We start from the raw sequence: 17,737 nt of genomic DNA on the forward strand, positions 1-17,737 counted from the left end.
TCCACTCCTCTCCTTTTGGAGTTGAGAATATCAGGGTGTGACATGATCTTCTGTGTGACTCCATAACTTCAGGGAAGAGCAATACAAGTCTATGGATATTAATCTAGTGCTCATCCCACAAGAAGGAATAAGAAAGAATAAGTATTTAGCTCTTTTCACTAATAGATTTCTAAAAACATATTCACTCACTTGATCACTCATCTAAAGTTCATTTTAAAACAATTGCTACTGCAGTTGCTGCTGCAACTAGACAAGAGCAGTGAAATTTATGAATGACTATCACTGCAGATGGTGACTGCACCCATGAAATTAAAAGTCGCTTGCTCCTTAGAAGAAAAGTTATGACCAGCCTAGACAGCATATTATAAAGTATAGACATTACTTTGCCAACAAAGGTCCATCTAGTCAAAGCTATGATTTTTCCAGTAGTCATGTATGGATGTGAGAGTTGGACCATAAAGAAGACTGAGTGCCAAAGAATGGATGCGTTTAAACTGTGGTGTTGGAGAAGGCTCTTGAGAGTTCCTTGGATTGCAAGGAGATCCAACGTGTTAATCCTAAAGGAAATCAGTCCCGAATATTCATTGGAAGGACTGATGTTGAAGCTGAAACTCCAATACTTTGGCCACCTGATGCGAAGAACTGATTTATTTGCAAAGACCCTGATGCTGGAAAAGATTGAAGGCAGGAGGAGAAGGGGACGGCAGAGGATGAGATGGGTGGATGGCATCACTGACGCGATAGACATGAGTTTGGTAGGCTCTCGGACCTGGTGATGGACAGGCTTGGACCTGGTGATGGACAGGGAAGCCTGGTATGCTGCAGTATGTGGGGTCTCAAAGAGTCGGAATGGACTGAGCGACTGAACTGAATTGAGCTGAGCTGACCTGGGGTTTAGAAACTGGCCACTGGGTGGCAGTGTAGTGCAGTGGTAAAAGCTCTAGTCCTCTAATCAGGCTAGACCTGGGTTTGAATCCTAACTGCACACTTTGTAGCTAAGATGTAGCACACATATCTTTGCCAGCTATTTATCTTCTCAAGCCTCCACTTCTTCATCTTTAAAACAGGGATAATGATAACCATGTTAAGGATTGTGTGTATTGAATGCAAAAATGCAAATATAATAGCTGGTACTTAAGCAAACAATAAAAGTTAGCTATTATTGCTGGTTTTATTATTCCTGACTGTAGTACATGGAATAACAGAACAAAAGAACCAAAAAAATGGTGACTTTTTTTTCCTTTGAGAATATTGCTTTTATTCTGGGTTTCATATGTTACAGGTAAAAAAATACTATATAATTGCTTATTCCTGCAACTTAAATTGTGTAATGACTGTTTTTTTTTTAATTTACTTATTTTTAATCGGAAGATAATTGTTTTACAATATTGTGTTGGTTTCTGCCACACAACACGAATCAGCCATAGGTATACGTATGTCCCCTCCCTATTGAGCCTCCCTCCTGTCTACCACCCCATCCTAGCCCTCTAGGTTGTCACAGAGCAAAATGATGATGTTTGAAAGAGCTATAAATGAATCAGTTTGCAAACTTCTACTTTAGAGTACACTATCTTTGGTGGCTCAGATGGTAAAGAATCTGTCTGCAATGCAGAAGACCTGGGTTCAAGCCCTTGGTTGGGAAGATCCCCTGGAAAAGGGAACAGCTACCCACTTCAGTATTCTTGATGGGAGAATCCCCATAGACAGAGGAGCCTGGCAGACTACAGTCCATGCAGTCACAAAGGGTCAGACGCAACTGAGCGATTAACAGTTTCACTTTCATATACCAGATATGTGTCAGCCAGATGTTTCAGGGGAATCATAGCTAAGATCTGGCCATTGCCTTTGAGGATCCACTAATTCATTGTCAATAAGGCTTGAGCTTGAATAAATTTAACCAGCAAATGAGAAGATTCAGTTCAACAGATACTTGTCACACACCTACATTTTTTCCTGTCTAGCTGCTGCAGGACATGCAAAGATGAAGTTGGCGCAGTTCCTGCCCTCAGGGAGCTTGTAATCCATATGGAACTGGAGCAAGGAGGGGCTATATACAAATCCTTAGACTGTGAGATCCTCGAGGGGCTGGGATGAAATCACACCCACCCCTGAGATAAGCTCAGTGTCTGGGGCTTAGCAATGCTCAGTGAAGGAGGGTGTGGGAATGAATAAGAGTGTAGTAGGAGAATTCTTTATAATGAAGTAAAAGTCCCAGGGACATAGCTGAGCTTCATCACTAATAGTATGAATTTCCATAAATTACCTAATCTCTGAGCCTCTATTTTCTCATCCATAAAATGGTGATAGTATTGCCTGTCCTCTTTATTTCAGGATTGTGATAAACATCAAACGTCACAATGACACTGAAATACATTATGGAACTATGAAATGGTTAAAGTTATTGTTACAAGAATATTCGAGGGGGGAAGCTTTTGGTCTAGATTGTTATGCCTTGAAGAGAAGCCTTTCTTTAGCTTGAGATTTTCATGAATTCCTGATGATGATGCTCCATTCTATACTGTTACCTGAGAAGCCAAAAGAAAGGATAAACCCATGGTCCTACCTTCTTCACACGTTGGTGGGGAGCCCGTCCAGTGTCCAGATGGAGTACAGTCCAGTCTTTCTGGTCCGGATAAAGAGAATCCCTCATGACATGTGAACCAGCATGTGGACTCATAACTGGAACCTCCAAGAGGTTGGACACAAGTCTTTTCTCCATTCTGAGGGTTTGGCAGAGCTGCGCAGGTAACAGCTAGTGTGGGCATAGCCAAGGAGGAGAGAGGAGATTGTTTTAGAACACAGCCACTTAAAGCAGTGTGTGTGTGTATGTGTGTGTCCTTAACAGACCAGTGCAGTACTGGATTAGACGATTGTTTAAATTTCATGGTACCAGTCACCAGTTAGACGTCCTGAATGTGTGAAACGGCAGCTGACAGTGGGTTGGTATTCTGAAACGCTTACCCCTAAAGGGATTTAAAAGAGCTTTAGAGGTGATTTAAAAGGATGCTGGCACTTTGTTGGGAAAGATGGTGATGGTGATGCAATTCATGTTAATTACCCCTGGATGGGAGTGGGAGTGACTGCTCCCTTGACACTTTCTTCAGAGGTAGACCCATTAACCTTGCCAGAAAACAATGACAAGTGATTGGAAATAGGGAAATGGAGTAAAATACTTTCTCCCCTTCCAAAAGTTCCTTCCCCCAACCAAGTGATGACCTCTGGGTCCAAAACCTGCCTCTGTTACTCACTAGCAGTGCATCTCTGGACAGTAAACATACTGAACATCAGTTGCTTCATCGATGAAATGGGAAAAATAACAATCTTTGCTTTGCAGAGAACCTCAAATTTATTATTATATAAAATAATAAGTTAACAAAATCCTAGGCAAAAATTAAATTAAAAAATCATGACACAAAGTAGGCAAGTAATGTAACTGGCCATCTGCAAATGCTCTTTCCACCAGTCTCATCCTACAGTGACCAGCAGCAAATGACTCTGCCTGTCTACTTACAAAAACTGGTCAACAAGATATCACAGTTCTTTGCCACAGTTTATCCCTGTGGAGTTTGTGGTGCTAGAGGATTTGATTTGGTTGGAGATCATGCTCTGTGACTTTAACCTCTCTGAATTTCCGTATGTTTATTCACCTTTAAAATGTGGATAATAGCATTACATAGTTCTCAGGATTTTTATAAGGTTTAAAAGTGAAAACACTATGTATGCAAATGTTAATGGCTGCCAAGATATCCCTCAGCCAATTAATGAAATAAAACTCAATGAAACACACTGGCTTTTTAAAAAAAAAGGATACATGGTTTAGGGTGTTTCTTCTTCATTGTTTGGCCTGATTGGGTCATGTGTGGCTTTAGACCAGAGACAGTGGTGGTGTGGATGAACCAGGGCTGTCTTTCAGCCACAGATTTGAACTGCCTGAAGCTTTGTGAGCATTTTCTGTACCTGTCTCTTCCCTTCTTCCCTTCTTCTCTCCAGCTACATCTTCCATCTCATCCATTTGTCCAAAGACCTGGTATTTTCCACCACTTGAAAAGTCTTTCTGTGTTCAGTGTGGGGGTGAGGAGAAGGGAGAGGAGACAAGTCAAGAAGCCTATGAACCATAAGGACAAATGTGGTGCCATGAGTGTGGTGCCATGAGTCTGTTGGCAGCTCCTTTGTGACTTTGCCTTCTGATAGCTGGGGTGGGAAGGTGGGTGAGGGGGTGTGGCATTGGAAAAGGAAACTGATAACACATTTTGGGGCACATTACAACAGCTAGTAGGTTGCAAGCCTCATGGTACCTTCCTGCCCAGACCACATTTGGGTATTTCACATGATGCTCGCTCAGCAGCAAGAGGAGAAAGTTCAGTCAGAGTAAACAAAGAACTAAAAGCGGAAGGGAACTAGAAGGTCACAGGAAGCCGTGGTGAGTGTCAGCCTCCCTCCTGTGAAACACCCACAGGCAGGCTGGTATGGGGCAATGAACTGTAATCTGTGCCCTGCACAGCCCAAGGCTGTCCGGAAAGGTGCTGTACTCTGGAACGCCCTCAGGGACTCCCGAGTTCTTCCCCACAGTCCTGTGGACTTTGTAGTGCATCCAGGCTTCAGCGTAGCCAGAGTGAGAGCTGAGGGGCCAAGGTCATAATCCTAAACCTGGTCTCTGCAGACCCAGCTCGGAAGGTGGGCTCAGCCCTACCCCCAGGGCTTGCCAGGCTCCCTTGTGTCTGGGGGTAAAGACCATGCAGTTCTGTTGAGTTGGTCAGCCCCTTTGTTCATTCATTTGTTCACTCTGTGTTGCCCTAACTTAATAGTAGTGTGCGTGTGTGTGTGCTTATGTGTGACCTGAATAGCAAGTGGTTTCCTTTTTATTAAAAACACGTATCTGTCTGCTTTTACTCATGTTGAAAGTGGGCACAAAGTGAAAAGCAAAGGCAAACAATGCAGAATTGTCTAGTATTTTACCTATCTGATTTTATTATTAAGCTTATATATGCCTCATAAAAATACTAATTGTGTGGAGGGGAAAGTAGGAAAACATTGGAGGAATTTATACAATAAGGGAGAAACATAACCAGTGTCTACTTTAGGGTGGGATATTTTGGGGACAGTATGTAAGATTTTTTTGTTTATTTTTCTAGAGCTTTTATAAATACAAATGTTATCTTTTAAAGGTAGGGTTTGCCATAAATATAAGTAAATAATTGGGTAGAAAAAGGAATGGGGAGTATAAAAAGTATACATCTATCTTTCAATTTCCAAACCCAGATGATCAGAACCAGTTCTATTTCACTCAATAACTGGCTTTATTTTATATCAAGTGAAATGCAGATATAGTTGACTCTAGTGAATAGGTACTTTTTTTCTTCTGAGAATCCTGTGACTTTGCATATGTAGATTAGTTTCTTTCTGTTTTCATCACTCTTCACTTTTACTCTAAGCGGGTTTCTCCAATCTTATTTGCAGCCGGGCACCTGTAAATGCTGCCCCTCCCATTCTCCTATTAAACCCATGCGTTACCTGCCATCCCACCACTATACTCTGTGTTTCCTAGGACTGAAGTGCCAGATTAGTCTTGGAACAACATCCTGGGACTATCTTTTCCCCTGGCCTTGTTTCCAGAGACTATCTTTAGCGAAGTGAGAACAGTGAACCTACTCCATGGTAGGGGCCTTCAGCCCACTCCCCTGTCCTGCTGTTGGACATCCCGTCGCTTGTGGTATCTGCCAGCTGCTCAAGGCCTCTGCACATGGGATCCCCATGTGACCTGATAATCAGGGCTTCCTTATGATAGTGTTTATTCATTTTCTAGTCCATTTCAAGCTTCTGTCTCCTAGACAGTCACCACCTTTTAAATACAGCTTTTTGAAATAACTCTACAATTTGTTTCCAAGACACTGGAAAGAGTTCATCCTACCTTGGCATTCTGGAAAAGGAGCATCCCAGTTCCCCGTATCCAGGCATTGCAGCACACTTGCTCCCACCAGGAATGAACCTTCATCGCAGGTGAAGCTACAGGTCGACTGGTACCTAAAGTCGCCAAAGGGATGCGAGCAGTTCACCCGGGCCTTAGTTGAGGTTGGAAGATCCTGGCACTGCAATGCTAAGGAGGGAGGAAGCAGGGAGTGAGGAAGGAGTAATACACAAGTACTCATTGATTCCCACCCCTTAACTCTTTCTAATGCCAACAAGAGGGATCTCTGAATTGGGCGTGTTTAACAAGGAGGATGAGAAAAGTATCATATAGTCACAATGCCAGTTGAATGACTTAATGAGGAAATGCTGAGTCATTGTTAAGCATTTGATAATATGCATCCAGAGTTTTAAAAATATCGTAATTTTGGACCCAAGAATTGATGCTAAGTATGTAATAAGATGCATATCAAAAATCAGTTTGGAGAAATTTTATATCATTTGTGAGAGCAAAGTACTGAAAACAAACATAAATACCACTAAATTTTTATCATTTATCATAAGTGAAAGTCACTCAGTCATGTCCGACTCTTTGTGACCCTATGAACTATACAGTCCATGGAATTCTCCAGACCAGAATACTGGAGTGGGTAGCCTTTCCCTTCTCCAGGGGATCTTCCCAACCCAGGGATCAAACCCAGGTCTCCCACATTGCAGGTGGATTCTTTACCAGCTAAGCCACCAGAGAAGCCCTTTTTTATCATATGTGAGAGCAAAATATTGAAAACAAACATAACTGCCACTAATTAGAGGCTGAAAATTAACTATGGTAGAGCCATGAAAGGAATATGATCTATTGTACCTTGAAAAGATATGAGAGGTGTCTCAAAGTACAATGTTAGGTGAAAAAGCAGAATATAAATTATATGTACACTATGATCTCAGTCATATGAAGTATATGGCTTTAAATGGAGAGAACACCTGCATTTTATATATAAGTCTTTTCTCATCTTTAAAATGGGAGCAATACTTTTAATGATCTCATGGAGTTAGACTAAAATGTTCAATAAATATTATATATTGCTATTATTACTAATAGTAGTAGCAGCATCCAGCAGTATATCAGTAGTAGTCATAGTCTTAAAATCATTATAGCTATGCATCAGATGCTGACCTAGCCTGTCAGAGTGGAGAACGCTAGGAAGGCCTATCAAGGGAGTTACTGAGAACATGTATCTGGATGCTTAAGAGAATAAGCCAGTTTTCTATTACCTGCCTGCAGACAAGACTGGCTCCAGTGACCCCTTAAGAACCTCTCCCTTTTAAGCATGTCGCAGTGCTCTCTGTGCCTTTGTCTCTCAGACAATAGATCCCATTCCCCTCCCTAAGCCTCCCCATCACGGTACTGATCTAGTCCTCTACTGCCTCACTTTTTTTTTTTTTTTCCATTTTTTAACTGTAGTAAAATACATATTGCATAAAGCCTATCTTTTACCAGTGAACCATTTCTAAGTGTACAGTCCAGTGGTATTAAGTATATTCATAGTTTTGTGCAACCATCAACACCATCCATCTCCAAAACATTCTTCATCTCCCACTGAAACTCTGTATTCATTGAACAGTAACTACCTACACCCACTCCCTCCAGTCCCCAGCAACAACCATTTTAATACTTTTTGTCTCATTGATTTTGACTACTCTAAGTACCTCCCATATGTGGAATCATTGAGTACTTGTCTTTTGGTGACTGGCTTACTACCCTCAGCTTAATGTCCTTGAATTCATCCACGTTGTAGCATATGTCAGAAAAGCGAAAGTGTTAGTCGCTTAGCGTGTCCGACTCTTTGCGACCCCATGGACTGCAGCCCGCCAGGCTCCTCTGTCCATGAGATTCTCCAGGCAAGAATTCTGGAGTGGGCTGCCATTCCCTTCTCCAGGGCATCCCTACCCAAGGATTGAACCTGAGTCTCCTGCATTGCAGGCAGATTCTTTACCATCTAAACTACCAGGGAAACCAGAGTCTCCTCCCGTTTTAAGGCTGAATAATATTCCATTGTATGGATACATCACATTTTTCCTCATCCGTTCATCTGTGTGGGACACTTGGGTTTCTTCCATATTTTAACTATTATGAACAGTGCTGCTATGAACATGGATGTATACATCTCTCTTCAAGACCCTGCTTTCAAACCACTGCCTCATTTTAAAATCAGGGTATACTTTGACCCAGGAGATTCACATAAACTGCTTGGGATCTCACATAAGATGCTATTAATAGTATTTCACTTCTGGGACATAAATTCTGTGTGCAGTTCCCCCTTGTAAAAGAAAATAATCCTAGTGGCTTCCCTATTTTGTTCTTCAAGAGCAAAATATTGAGAACAGGAGCTATCTAAAGGAGATGATTTTGTAAAATCAGATCAGAGACATATGATTTACAAAGTAATGTTATTATCATTATTTTACCTACATTTATGAAGCTCATGCAGTTTTAAGCTTGCATTTACACACTTTAATCCACAACCACTGGTGAGGTGGGTAGGTAAGGCAAATATTAGTACCTTTACTTTGCAGGTGACACTGAGTTTCAGGGAGACCAAGAGCTTGTTGTCAGGACAGGACAGAACTGGACTAAGTCTTGTCATTACTCTTGCCCTGTACCATGCTGTTCCTCATGTGTCATTGCTCTGTCTCAACCCCCTGTCCTTCATGCTAACTCACCACATCTGTGTCAGTCAGTGTAGCTCTCACCTTGCATTTCAGGATGCTGTAATGAACATGTCCCTAAGACTGCCTTCACACACTACTTCATCCTGAGTGCCCAGCGCAAAGGGTCTGGCACAGGATAGATTCTCAGTGAATGTTTGAGCAATAACTGAATGACAGAACTAAATGTAGATGCTGATGCCTCTAATAAGCCGAAAGGCACGGAAGCAACATTATGATGTCACAGTATACTTTGACAGACTGGGGCTGGCGCTGTCCACTCTTCCATATCAGCACATCGAACGGTGTCAGCTCCTCTCAGTGTGAAACCCTCAGCACAATGAAAGCTACAGCTGGTGTTGTACTGAAATGCTCTCAAAGACGGGGAGCAATCCATGCTTCCATGGACAGGACTCTCCAGGGGCTCACAGGCAATGGCTAAATGGAAATAGTGATTGTCAGACACTGGGTGGTGGAAGGGCTCAATTCCTTTGCAGAAGAGCCCCTCAAGAGATCATGCATCTTTTTGACTCACATTGTCAGTATATTCAGAACCCCAAATTGTCCTTTTTCCAAATGGGGAATCTTCCTGGAGCACCTTCCCTTCCTCTCCCCTTCTTTGCCTGAATTTCTCACCTGCCCTTCAAGTCTCAGCTTACACTACACTTTGCTTAAGAAACCTTCCCTGCCCATCCCAGCTCAGGGTAGAACCCCTTCCAGCATGCTCCCACAGCCCCTGTGCTTGAGCTGTTCATGCCGTATTATAACTCTGCCCCTTAGACTGCAGTCTCTTTGTGGCTGATGTCAGTCATCCAGAATTGTATCTGAGAGCCTGGCAGTGTTTGAGACATTGAAGGTACTCTTTAAATATTCATTGAAAATATTTGTGAAAATTGGATCTGTACAGAGGAGATATAGCCAGACTGAACTTTTAAGGAAAAAGCGAAAACAACATAGCTTATTGTTGACACTCTAATACCCAGCCCAATAAAAGGATTCTAAATGAGCCTTGTTTCTGGAACACAGGATGTCATCCTAAACAGGCTTCGGTTGCCAAGTGAGTGTGCAGCCCAAGGTCAGTTCCTGAGCATAATTAAGCCCCAAGTGACCTCAGTTCTGAAAAAGGCTGATTTCCTCATGCTCTTCCTTGACAAAGCATTTCATCTCCAGAATATTCCTGGAGTTTTTCAGAATACAAAGACTGCACACAGTGACCTTAGACCTCTAGGTTTTACAGAATCAGGGTATTTAAGTTCCAAAGATCCTCTAGCATTTCTCTCTAAATTTGCAGATTAAAAGTGAGGTTTAGAAATTTTAAGTGACATCCCTAAGGTCTCACATGTAGACAGTAATAGAGCTGGGCTTATAATTCAGGTCTTCCAGGAATTCACTTATCCAATATTTAATTTCTTGCTATGCTATTCCCCATTTTTGCTTGATAAGATGCAATTGGTGTGAGGTGTGAGGCAGTTGCACAGAACGCAGTTTTATGGTATTAGATACCTGCCTCGGATTGTATCACAGCCTCTCTTTGATCCTTTGTCACAGTGTTCCTTTGATCCTTTGTCAAAGACTGCCACCAAGGACTGTGATGAGCAATCTGTCTGTGTGTCCTGATAGCCACTGTTCTGACTCTGTCTGAAGTATAGCAAGGACACTGACCCACTGCTTCTAGACACCGGTGAGGCAGACAGGGAAAAAAGAGGTAGAAACAAAGGTTCTCTGCGAGGTACTTTATACATACTATTTAATTGTATACTTTTTATATGCTTCATCCTTATTAAAGCTCCTTGAAATTCATAGTTCATTTCACAGAAGCTCCTTGCAATTCATAGCTCATTTTACAGAAGAGAAAACCATCCCTCCTGGGGGCTAAACAACCCATTTCAGGATCAGAGCCTGGAAAAGATCATACTGATATTAAAAGCCCTTGGTCTTCCCCACTGTGTCAAGACTCCTTGCCTAAATAGACAGCATGAACTTATACTACCCAGTGGACTGCGGGCTATTGGTGAAAAAATCCTACCCTTGAAGGCTGGCAAGGGTGGGGTTCCCCAGCCAGGGCCAAGGCAGCAGTTTGCCTTGCCCCTCACTCGATGGCAAGGTTTGCATTCAAATTTGCAGCTAGAGCCACTGCAAGGGAAACAAGGGGATGGACACAGTCCAGGATTCCCTTGGTAGGGGCTTCCAGGAACTCACACTGCATAGCTGGCCAGAATCAACAAGGCCATAGAGAAAGGTACTGAGGAAGGAGAAGAACCATGCTCACAGCTGGGAGAGCAATGGTGAAACCACCTCTGGAAATCTAAGTGGAGCTAGGAATCTGTAAGGGTCAGGAGATCCTAATGACGTTTGTCCAGACTTGTAGAACCAAGCTTCGGGAGGACCTAAATCTCTTTAAAATAAAAGTTTCTTTCAAGACTCCTTTATCAAATGTCCTCTATCCCCTTTACTGCTAGAAACCTCTCTTGGTAGGTTTTCTAGAATCTACTTACAGATGGAGATGTCACCATTCCATCTTAGGTGAAATTTATGAATGAGGTCATTCTGAAATTACTTGAGGGCAGTGAGTTTTGGGGAGAGGAGGACTTCTAAATTTTGTTTACAGTCAATAGTAAAATCAGCCTCTTGTTCTTCTAGAGCCTGACACTCCTTTCCTATCCCAGATGAACCCAATCTAGCTCTGTGTGTGTGTGTGTGTGTGTTTGTGTGTGTGTGTGTGCATGTGTTAGTCGCTCAGTCATGTTGCTTGACATGACTGAATTGCTTGACTCTTTGCGACGCCATGGACTGTAGCCCGCCAGGTTCCTCTTTCCATGAAATTTTCTAGGCAAGAATACTGGAGTGGGTAGCTTCTCCCTTCTCCAGGGGATCTTCCAAACCCAGGGATCAAACCCGGGTCTCCTGCACTGCAAGTGGATTCTTTACTATCTGAGCCACCAGGGAAGCCCCCAGTCTAGCTGAGTGGTAGGTAAAAGGAGAGTCAAGTTGTGATTCAGGGTGGTTTCATCTGTGCTCCCAGCAAGAACCAGATGCAGTGGACATTATACATCCTCAACCTCCTGGAACTCACCTTTACACACCGGAGTTGGGGCTGTCCACACCCCCAAGGCTGTGCAGTGCACTACCTCTGGCCCAACTAATTCGAATCCCTCTTCGCAGCTGAAGCTGCAGCTGGACTGGTGCTGGAATGCTTCCGCGGACTGGACACAGCTCATGCTTCCTTGCTCCGGAGACTTCAGAGCCGGGCACTGGACAGCTAAAAACAACCACAGAGCAATAGCATGAGGCCTGGTGTCATGCCCAGCACCTTGGAAACCTTAGGATGCTGCAACAGCTGTGTGTGTGTGTCTGTGTGTCTGTGTGCATGCACTCAGTCATGTCCAACTCTTTGTGACCCCATGGATGCTCCTCTGTCCAAGGAATTTTCCAGGCAAGAATACTGGAGCAGGATGCCATTTCCTATGCCAAGAGACCTTCCCAACCCAGGGGTCGAAACTGTTGTGTCTTTTTCATCTTCCGCATTGGCAGGCAGGTTCTTTAACCACAGTACCACCTGGGAAGCCAGCAATAGGTGCTACATCTTCCCAAAGCATTAGGTAAGGTGCTGAACTTGGTTGGTAAAATGGTACTTTCAGTAGCTGTTCGGAAAGACCCAAACATCCTTGCTTTGTTTCCTTTTTAAAGAAGCAAGGTGAAATTCTCAAATTAATAATACCCAACCCCCGAGTCATTATCGCACTCTGTTCACTTTGCAATGAACAAAGGGAGAGGGACCTTTTTGTAATGCTTTTGCATGAGGATCAAGAATTAAACTCCCTCACTCCTCAGATGAAAATGAAAACTAGTGTTACTCTGGTTGATGGGCAGTAGTAATAAGCACAATGTCCCATTTAGTGTAGATCTTCTTGGTTTTCAAATGGAGAAAGCCTCTTGTCCCCTCTGAAATTCTAGTTGTCAATGAGAATGGAAAAGAATTGGGTGTACATACCTACACACTGTGGGGGTGAATTCGTCCAGATTCCAGAAGCCAAACACTCCAGCTCACTGGGTCCGTTCAGCGCATAGCCTTCAGCACAGTGGAAGCTGCAGTGTGAGTTGAAAGAGAAGTTTCCAAGAGGGTGGCTGCAGTTCATGTGCACATGTTGAGGAAGATCAAACTCGCCGCACTCTCTGACTGTAAGGACAAAATATTGATTTCTTTCTTTGCACACTGAAAAAAAATGTCAGGTTTGCTAAAAGCTGAAACTGTTTGTATAACCCATCTGAATCAATCTCCCTGGGCTTCTAACCTAACCTGTTCATCTTTACTCTGTTCCTTTGTATTGATTTGTTTTGTTTGTTTAGTCGCTCAGTCATGTTCTACTCTTTTGCAACCCCATGAACTATATTCTGCCAGGCTCCTCTGTTCATGGAATTTTCCAGGCAAGAATACTGGAGTGGGCTGCCATTTCCTTCCTGACCCAGGGATTGAACCCACATCTCCTGCATTGGCAGGTGGATTCTTTACCACTGAGCCACCTGGGAAGCTCTTGTATTGGTTGCATCCTGGGAAATGATCATACTTTCACTGGTGTTTATTTCCAGCAAACAAAATTAGCCTGAAAGAGTTCTCTTTGTTTTACTGCCCTTACATTTTCCCTTTTAAATTTTGAAATTTTAGGAGGATGTGTTCACTCTAAAAATAAAGTGGTTCAACCCTGAGTGTGTGATTGGCCAGTTTGAGTGGGGCAGACTGACAGATGGTAAAGAGAGGACCTAGGACTAGCCTGTACCCTCTGGAGAGCCTCCAACATGACGATTTGCTTCCTGGCATCACCTCTAGCACAAGACCATGGACCACGTTGCTATCAGCTGGCTCACCATATTCACACTCCGGTCCATAGAATCCAGGGTAACAGGAGCAGGTGTAGTTCCCAATGGTCTCAATGCACTCTCCTTGCTTGCTGCAGGACATGTCCTGGCAGGAGGCTGCATGGATACAGAAGGGTCAGAATCACAGGCATTCTTAAGAGGTACAAAGAAAAGCTGGTTTCTTATTCCAAGTCTTAGCCCCACTTGAGTAACCTCGAGCTAGCCAGACAACAGAAAACCACAGTGTCCCCTGGAGAGCCAGCCTGTTCCCTGTGAAGTGTGCCGTAGGAGCCTGCTGGAGCATTGCTTGGCTTCTATTTTTAAAATTTTTGATTAGAGGATAGTTGCTTTACAATGTTGTGTTGGTTTCTGCCATACAGCAGTGTGAATGAGCCATACGTATACATGTGTCGCCTCCCTCCTGAGCCTCCCTCCCATGCCCCACCACCCCACCCCATCCCACTCCTCTAGGTTGTTATAGAGCACTGGGCTGAGCTCCCTGTGTTATACAGCAACTTCCCACCAGCTATCTATTTTACATATGGTAATGTATATGTTTCAGTGCTACTCTCTCAATTTGTGTCCCCCCACCCCCACTGTATCCACAAGTCTGCGTCTTTATTCCTGCCCTTACTGGTTCATCAGTACTGCCTGACTTCTGTTTTAGGCTGTATTTAATGTGGCCTAAAGAGGGGTTGCCATCTGGGGACACAGAGGGACAAATGGAGCTACCAGTACATGGGTAGTCAGAGAAGCTCCTCTGTGTGGTACAAAATAGGCTGTGGCTCTTAACCAATCACATTCATAAAGTTGTATTATTATGGAAGCTCCTATGACAGATATCACAGCATGGAGGTTAGGAACTAGATGAGGGGTGGCAGGGGTCACACTTACATAATCACCCCCTTCTATTATGTGACCTCAAGCAAGTTCCTTCTTTGAGTCCAACCTGTCTGAAGTTAGGGCCAAAGCCTTTCCACTTTTTGCCTGTGTTAAGTCTATGCCCAGGACCACATGGCAGAGGAGTTGAATGAGATGTTTAAGACCTACTCATGATCAAAGACAAATGACCTTGTAGGGAGCTGTGTCATAGGTCTGAATATATGAGATTTAGGTGGTACAGAGCATGACTGGCCTGCCAGGCCCTCCTCCCTAAGTCTATGCCACTTGGATGACAGAATAGAGAAGGACAGAGTTTCCTTCCTGCAAGAGACTCTTTGAGGGCGTAGGCACTGCGCACCTGTGGTGGATTCGTATTAGAAACGATACTACAAAAGCAATGAGTGTCTGTGTTGATGAGGTCATAGCTGTCTCCTAGAGACAAGGCCAAATTCTCTCTCAAACTATACATTCTCTTATTCTAGGGCCCAGTGATAATGAAAAGCTATGGACATAAATTTTAGGACACCAAAACTTCCTGAGCATCTATTTTGGCCATTATAAATTATAAGGGTGGACTGAATGATATTAAAATTTCCTTCGGGCTTCAAAAGGCCAGTTTTTTCTAATCCTGATCTTATATTCTTCAAGATGCTCAATAATGCTGCTTGACTGACAGTTCACTCTTTGTTTCCATGTCCCTGACTTTGAGACTCAATGTTATTGACTCAGGGGCTATATTAATGAACCAGGGAAAGCATTTTTTTAAAAAACAGGTAGATTTTAGAGTCGAGAAGCCCCTACCTCTATAGCAGAGTGCTCGCTTTCTTTTCCAGCAGGGCTCATCATTCCACTTGCCAGGGGCTGACAGACTCTTGATGTAGATCTCCACACAGTCCTGGTTGTTCCTCTTGTTGTTAGGCTCATTGTCAGCCCAGTTCTCAGCCTCCTCAGTGAGAGTCTTGTTGGTTCCCACCCAGGTCCATTTATTGTTGATCTTTCGAATACCAATCCAGTAGTAAGAGTTGTAGTAAGGTATGGTCTCGTTGAGATAAGCAATCTCGTTTTTATTCTGGATGGCCACTAAATCCGTGTAGTACTTCTGACAGAATGCCCGGGAATAATTCCATGAATATGTTTTATTGCTGTAGTGGTAGGTCCATGCTGATACTTCTTTCTGGTTTATTACCTCTAAGTAAAGGAGAGTGAGGATCAAGTTAGCATCCCTAATGAGAAAGAGGTTGTGAGCATAAGTTATTTCTGTATAGTCAGACAAGTCTGACTAGAAGAGAAATACCAAAAGCATGATTCTTTTATGTCTAATCTAGTTGTTTTTAGGAAAAAGAATGGTTTCCGTCTTTTAGTTAAAAGTATTGATACACTTTAAGTCAGAATAAGAAAATGTGCTCTTCTAGACTTGTGAACACAGTGGGGGAAGGAGAGGGTGGGACGAATTGAGAGAGTAACATTGAAACGTATTCATTTGTATGTGTAAAATAGATTGCTAGTGAAGTTTCTGTATAACACAGGGAGTTCAGCTCAGTGCTCTCTGATGATGTAGAGGGGTGGGAGTGGATGGGTGGTAAGGAGGTTCAAGCCAGGGGAGGATATATGTATATTTATAGCTGATTCAGCGGAGAAGGCAATGGCACCCCACTCCAGTACTCTTGCCTGGGAAATCCTATGGACGGAGGAGCCTGGTAGGCTGCAGTCCATGGGGTCGCTAAGAGTCGGACCTGACTGAGTGACTTCACTTTCACTTTTCACTTTTCATGCATTGGAGAAGGAAATGGCAACCCACTCCAGTGTTCTTGCCTGGAGAATCCCTGGGACGGCAGAGCCTGGTGGGCTGCTGTCTATGGGGTTGCACAGAGTTGGACATGACTGAAGCGACTTAGCAGCAGCAGCAGCAGCACATTGTTGAATGGCAGAAACCAATAGAGCATTGTAAAGCAACTATCCTCCAATTAAAAATAAATTTTAAAAAAAGAATAAGAAAGTGTCCTCTCCTAAGGATCTTTGGTATTAATATTAAAGATTTGGAATCACTAAGTACCGGCATTGAAAGGGATCTTAGGGGCCTTCTAACCTTCTCCTTTTAGAAATGGAGGAGATGTTAAATACTTTGCCCAAGCCCAAATTAAAGTGAAAGTGAAGTCACTCAGTCATGTCCAACTCTTCGCAACCCCATGGACTGTAGCCTACCAGACTCCTCCATCCATGGGATTTTCCAGGCAAGAGTACTGGAGTTGGGTGCCATTTAAATGACATGTCAAATGTCCTGATGGCTGCCTCATTATCTACAGGTACTACCTCTTCACGTGGAAAATAAGATGCTTTATGATCTGGAGCCTACCTGCTAGTCCAGCCTCATCATCCGCCATATTTACTTTTCTTTAGCAAAACCAGAAGTCACCCACTTCCATGCCTTTGCACATGCTCTTCCTTCTCCTCTGGCTCCCCTTTTCTGCTTAGGCTTGGTAAACTGTTCCTCCACCTACTTTCCATGACTGCTCCAGGGGGGCTTGGTGTTCCTTCTTCCAGGCACCCTGTCTCTATCTGCACCTCCCTTACTGCCAGGTGTTGCAACATTGTTTGTATGACATGGGCCACACCTGCTAGATTGTGAATCCTAATGGGGGTCTCTTTTTACCTCTGGATTCTTAACACCAAGCAAAGAGCTTGTCACTAATCAGGCATTCCCTGCATACTTGTTGAGTAAAAGCACCAGGTTTGTGCCAGAGGCTCATTGTATCTCCTGGGTTGCAATCTTACACTCATCCCACTACTCCAGGCTGTTTCCCTTTGATAAATTACTCTACTTCCTCCATCTCTGCTTACTCACTTGTTAAAATAGCACTTAAAACAGGCCTTTAAAAGGAATGTTTATGAAATCGAATGAAATAAAGAATGTGCCCTTCAAAAGTATAAAGGGCATTAGGACACAAAGTAGTGTTAACCTAGCCAGTGGGAGCTCACCCCCACCAGAAGAGGCCAGTTCCCAAGTGAAGAGGTGCAATCAGGCCTGGAAATGGCTCTTTTTCCTGTTTATGAGGCCTTGCTCCTAATCAACCCTTTCCTCAGCTACCCACATGAGAGTCGGTTCTGTTTGCCTTCCCTCATAGGCACCTCTATGGCATTGTTTCGCTATAAGACTTTATTCTGATATCACCAGGGCTAGATTCTGATTTGCATAGAATTTTGCCTTCAGAATCCCCTTCTTCAGTAATAAAATTAAAACTTTTATAACTGCATTGGTTTAAAGATGAACATATTAGTATTGCACATGAAAACATTTTCTTTGGCCTAGAAGAAAATAATTTCTAAAGAAATTACAGCATTTTTGTGGCTCTCTAAAGGTAATTCAGGCCTGTGTCTATTGAGTCTAATGCAT

General features: G+C 43.3%; 1 protein-coding gene across 1 annotated transcript in view; it reads right to left on the reverse strand.

The window, feature by feature from the left end:
- Positions 1-17,737, reverse strand: part of SELP (selectin P) — a 43,333-nt gene that overhangs the window by 13,566 nt on the left and 12,030 nt on the right. The window contains 6 exon segments of the mRNA NM_174183.2: positions 2,564-2,752; positions 5,909-6,094; positions 11,684-11,869; positions 12,602-12,787; positions 13,474-13,581; positions 15,148-15,534. Of these exon segments, the coding sequence (NP_776608.1) occupies positions 2,564-2,752; positions 5,909-6,094; positions 11,684-11,869; positions 12,602-12,787; positions 13,474-13,581; positions 15,148-15,534 (1,242 nt within the window).

This window comes from Bos taurus, chromosome 16, assembly GCF_002263795.3.
Source record: "Bos taurus isolate L1 Dominette 01449 registration number 42190680 breed Hereford chromosome 16, ARS-UCD2.0, whole genome shotgun sequence".
In the NCBI taxonomy this organism is placed as follows: domain Eukaryota; kingdom Metazoa; phylum Chordata; class Mammalia; order Artiodactyla; family Bovidae; genus Bos; species Bos taurus.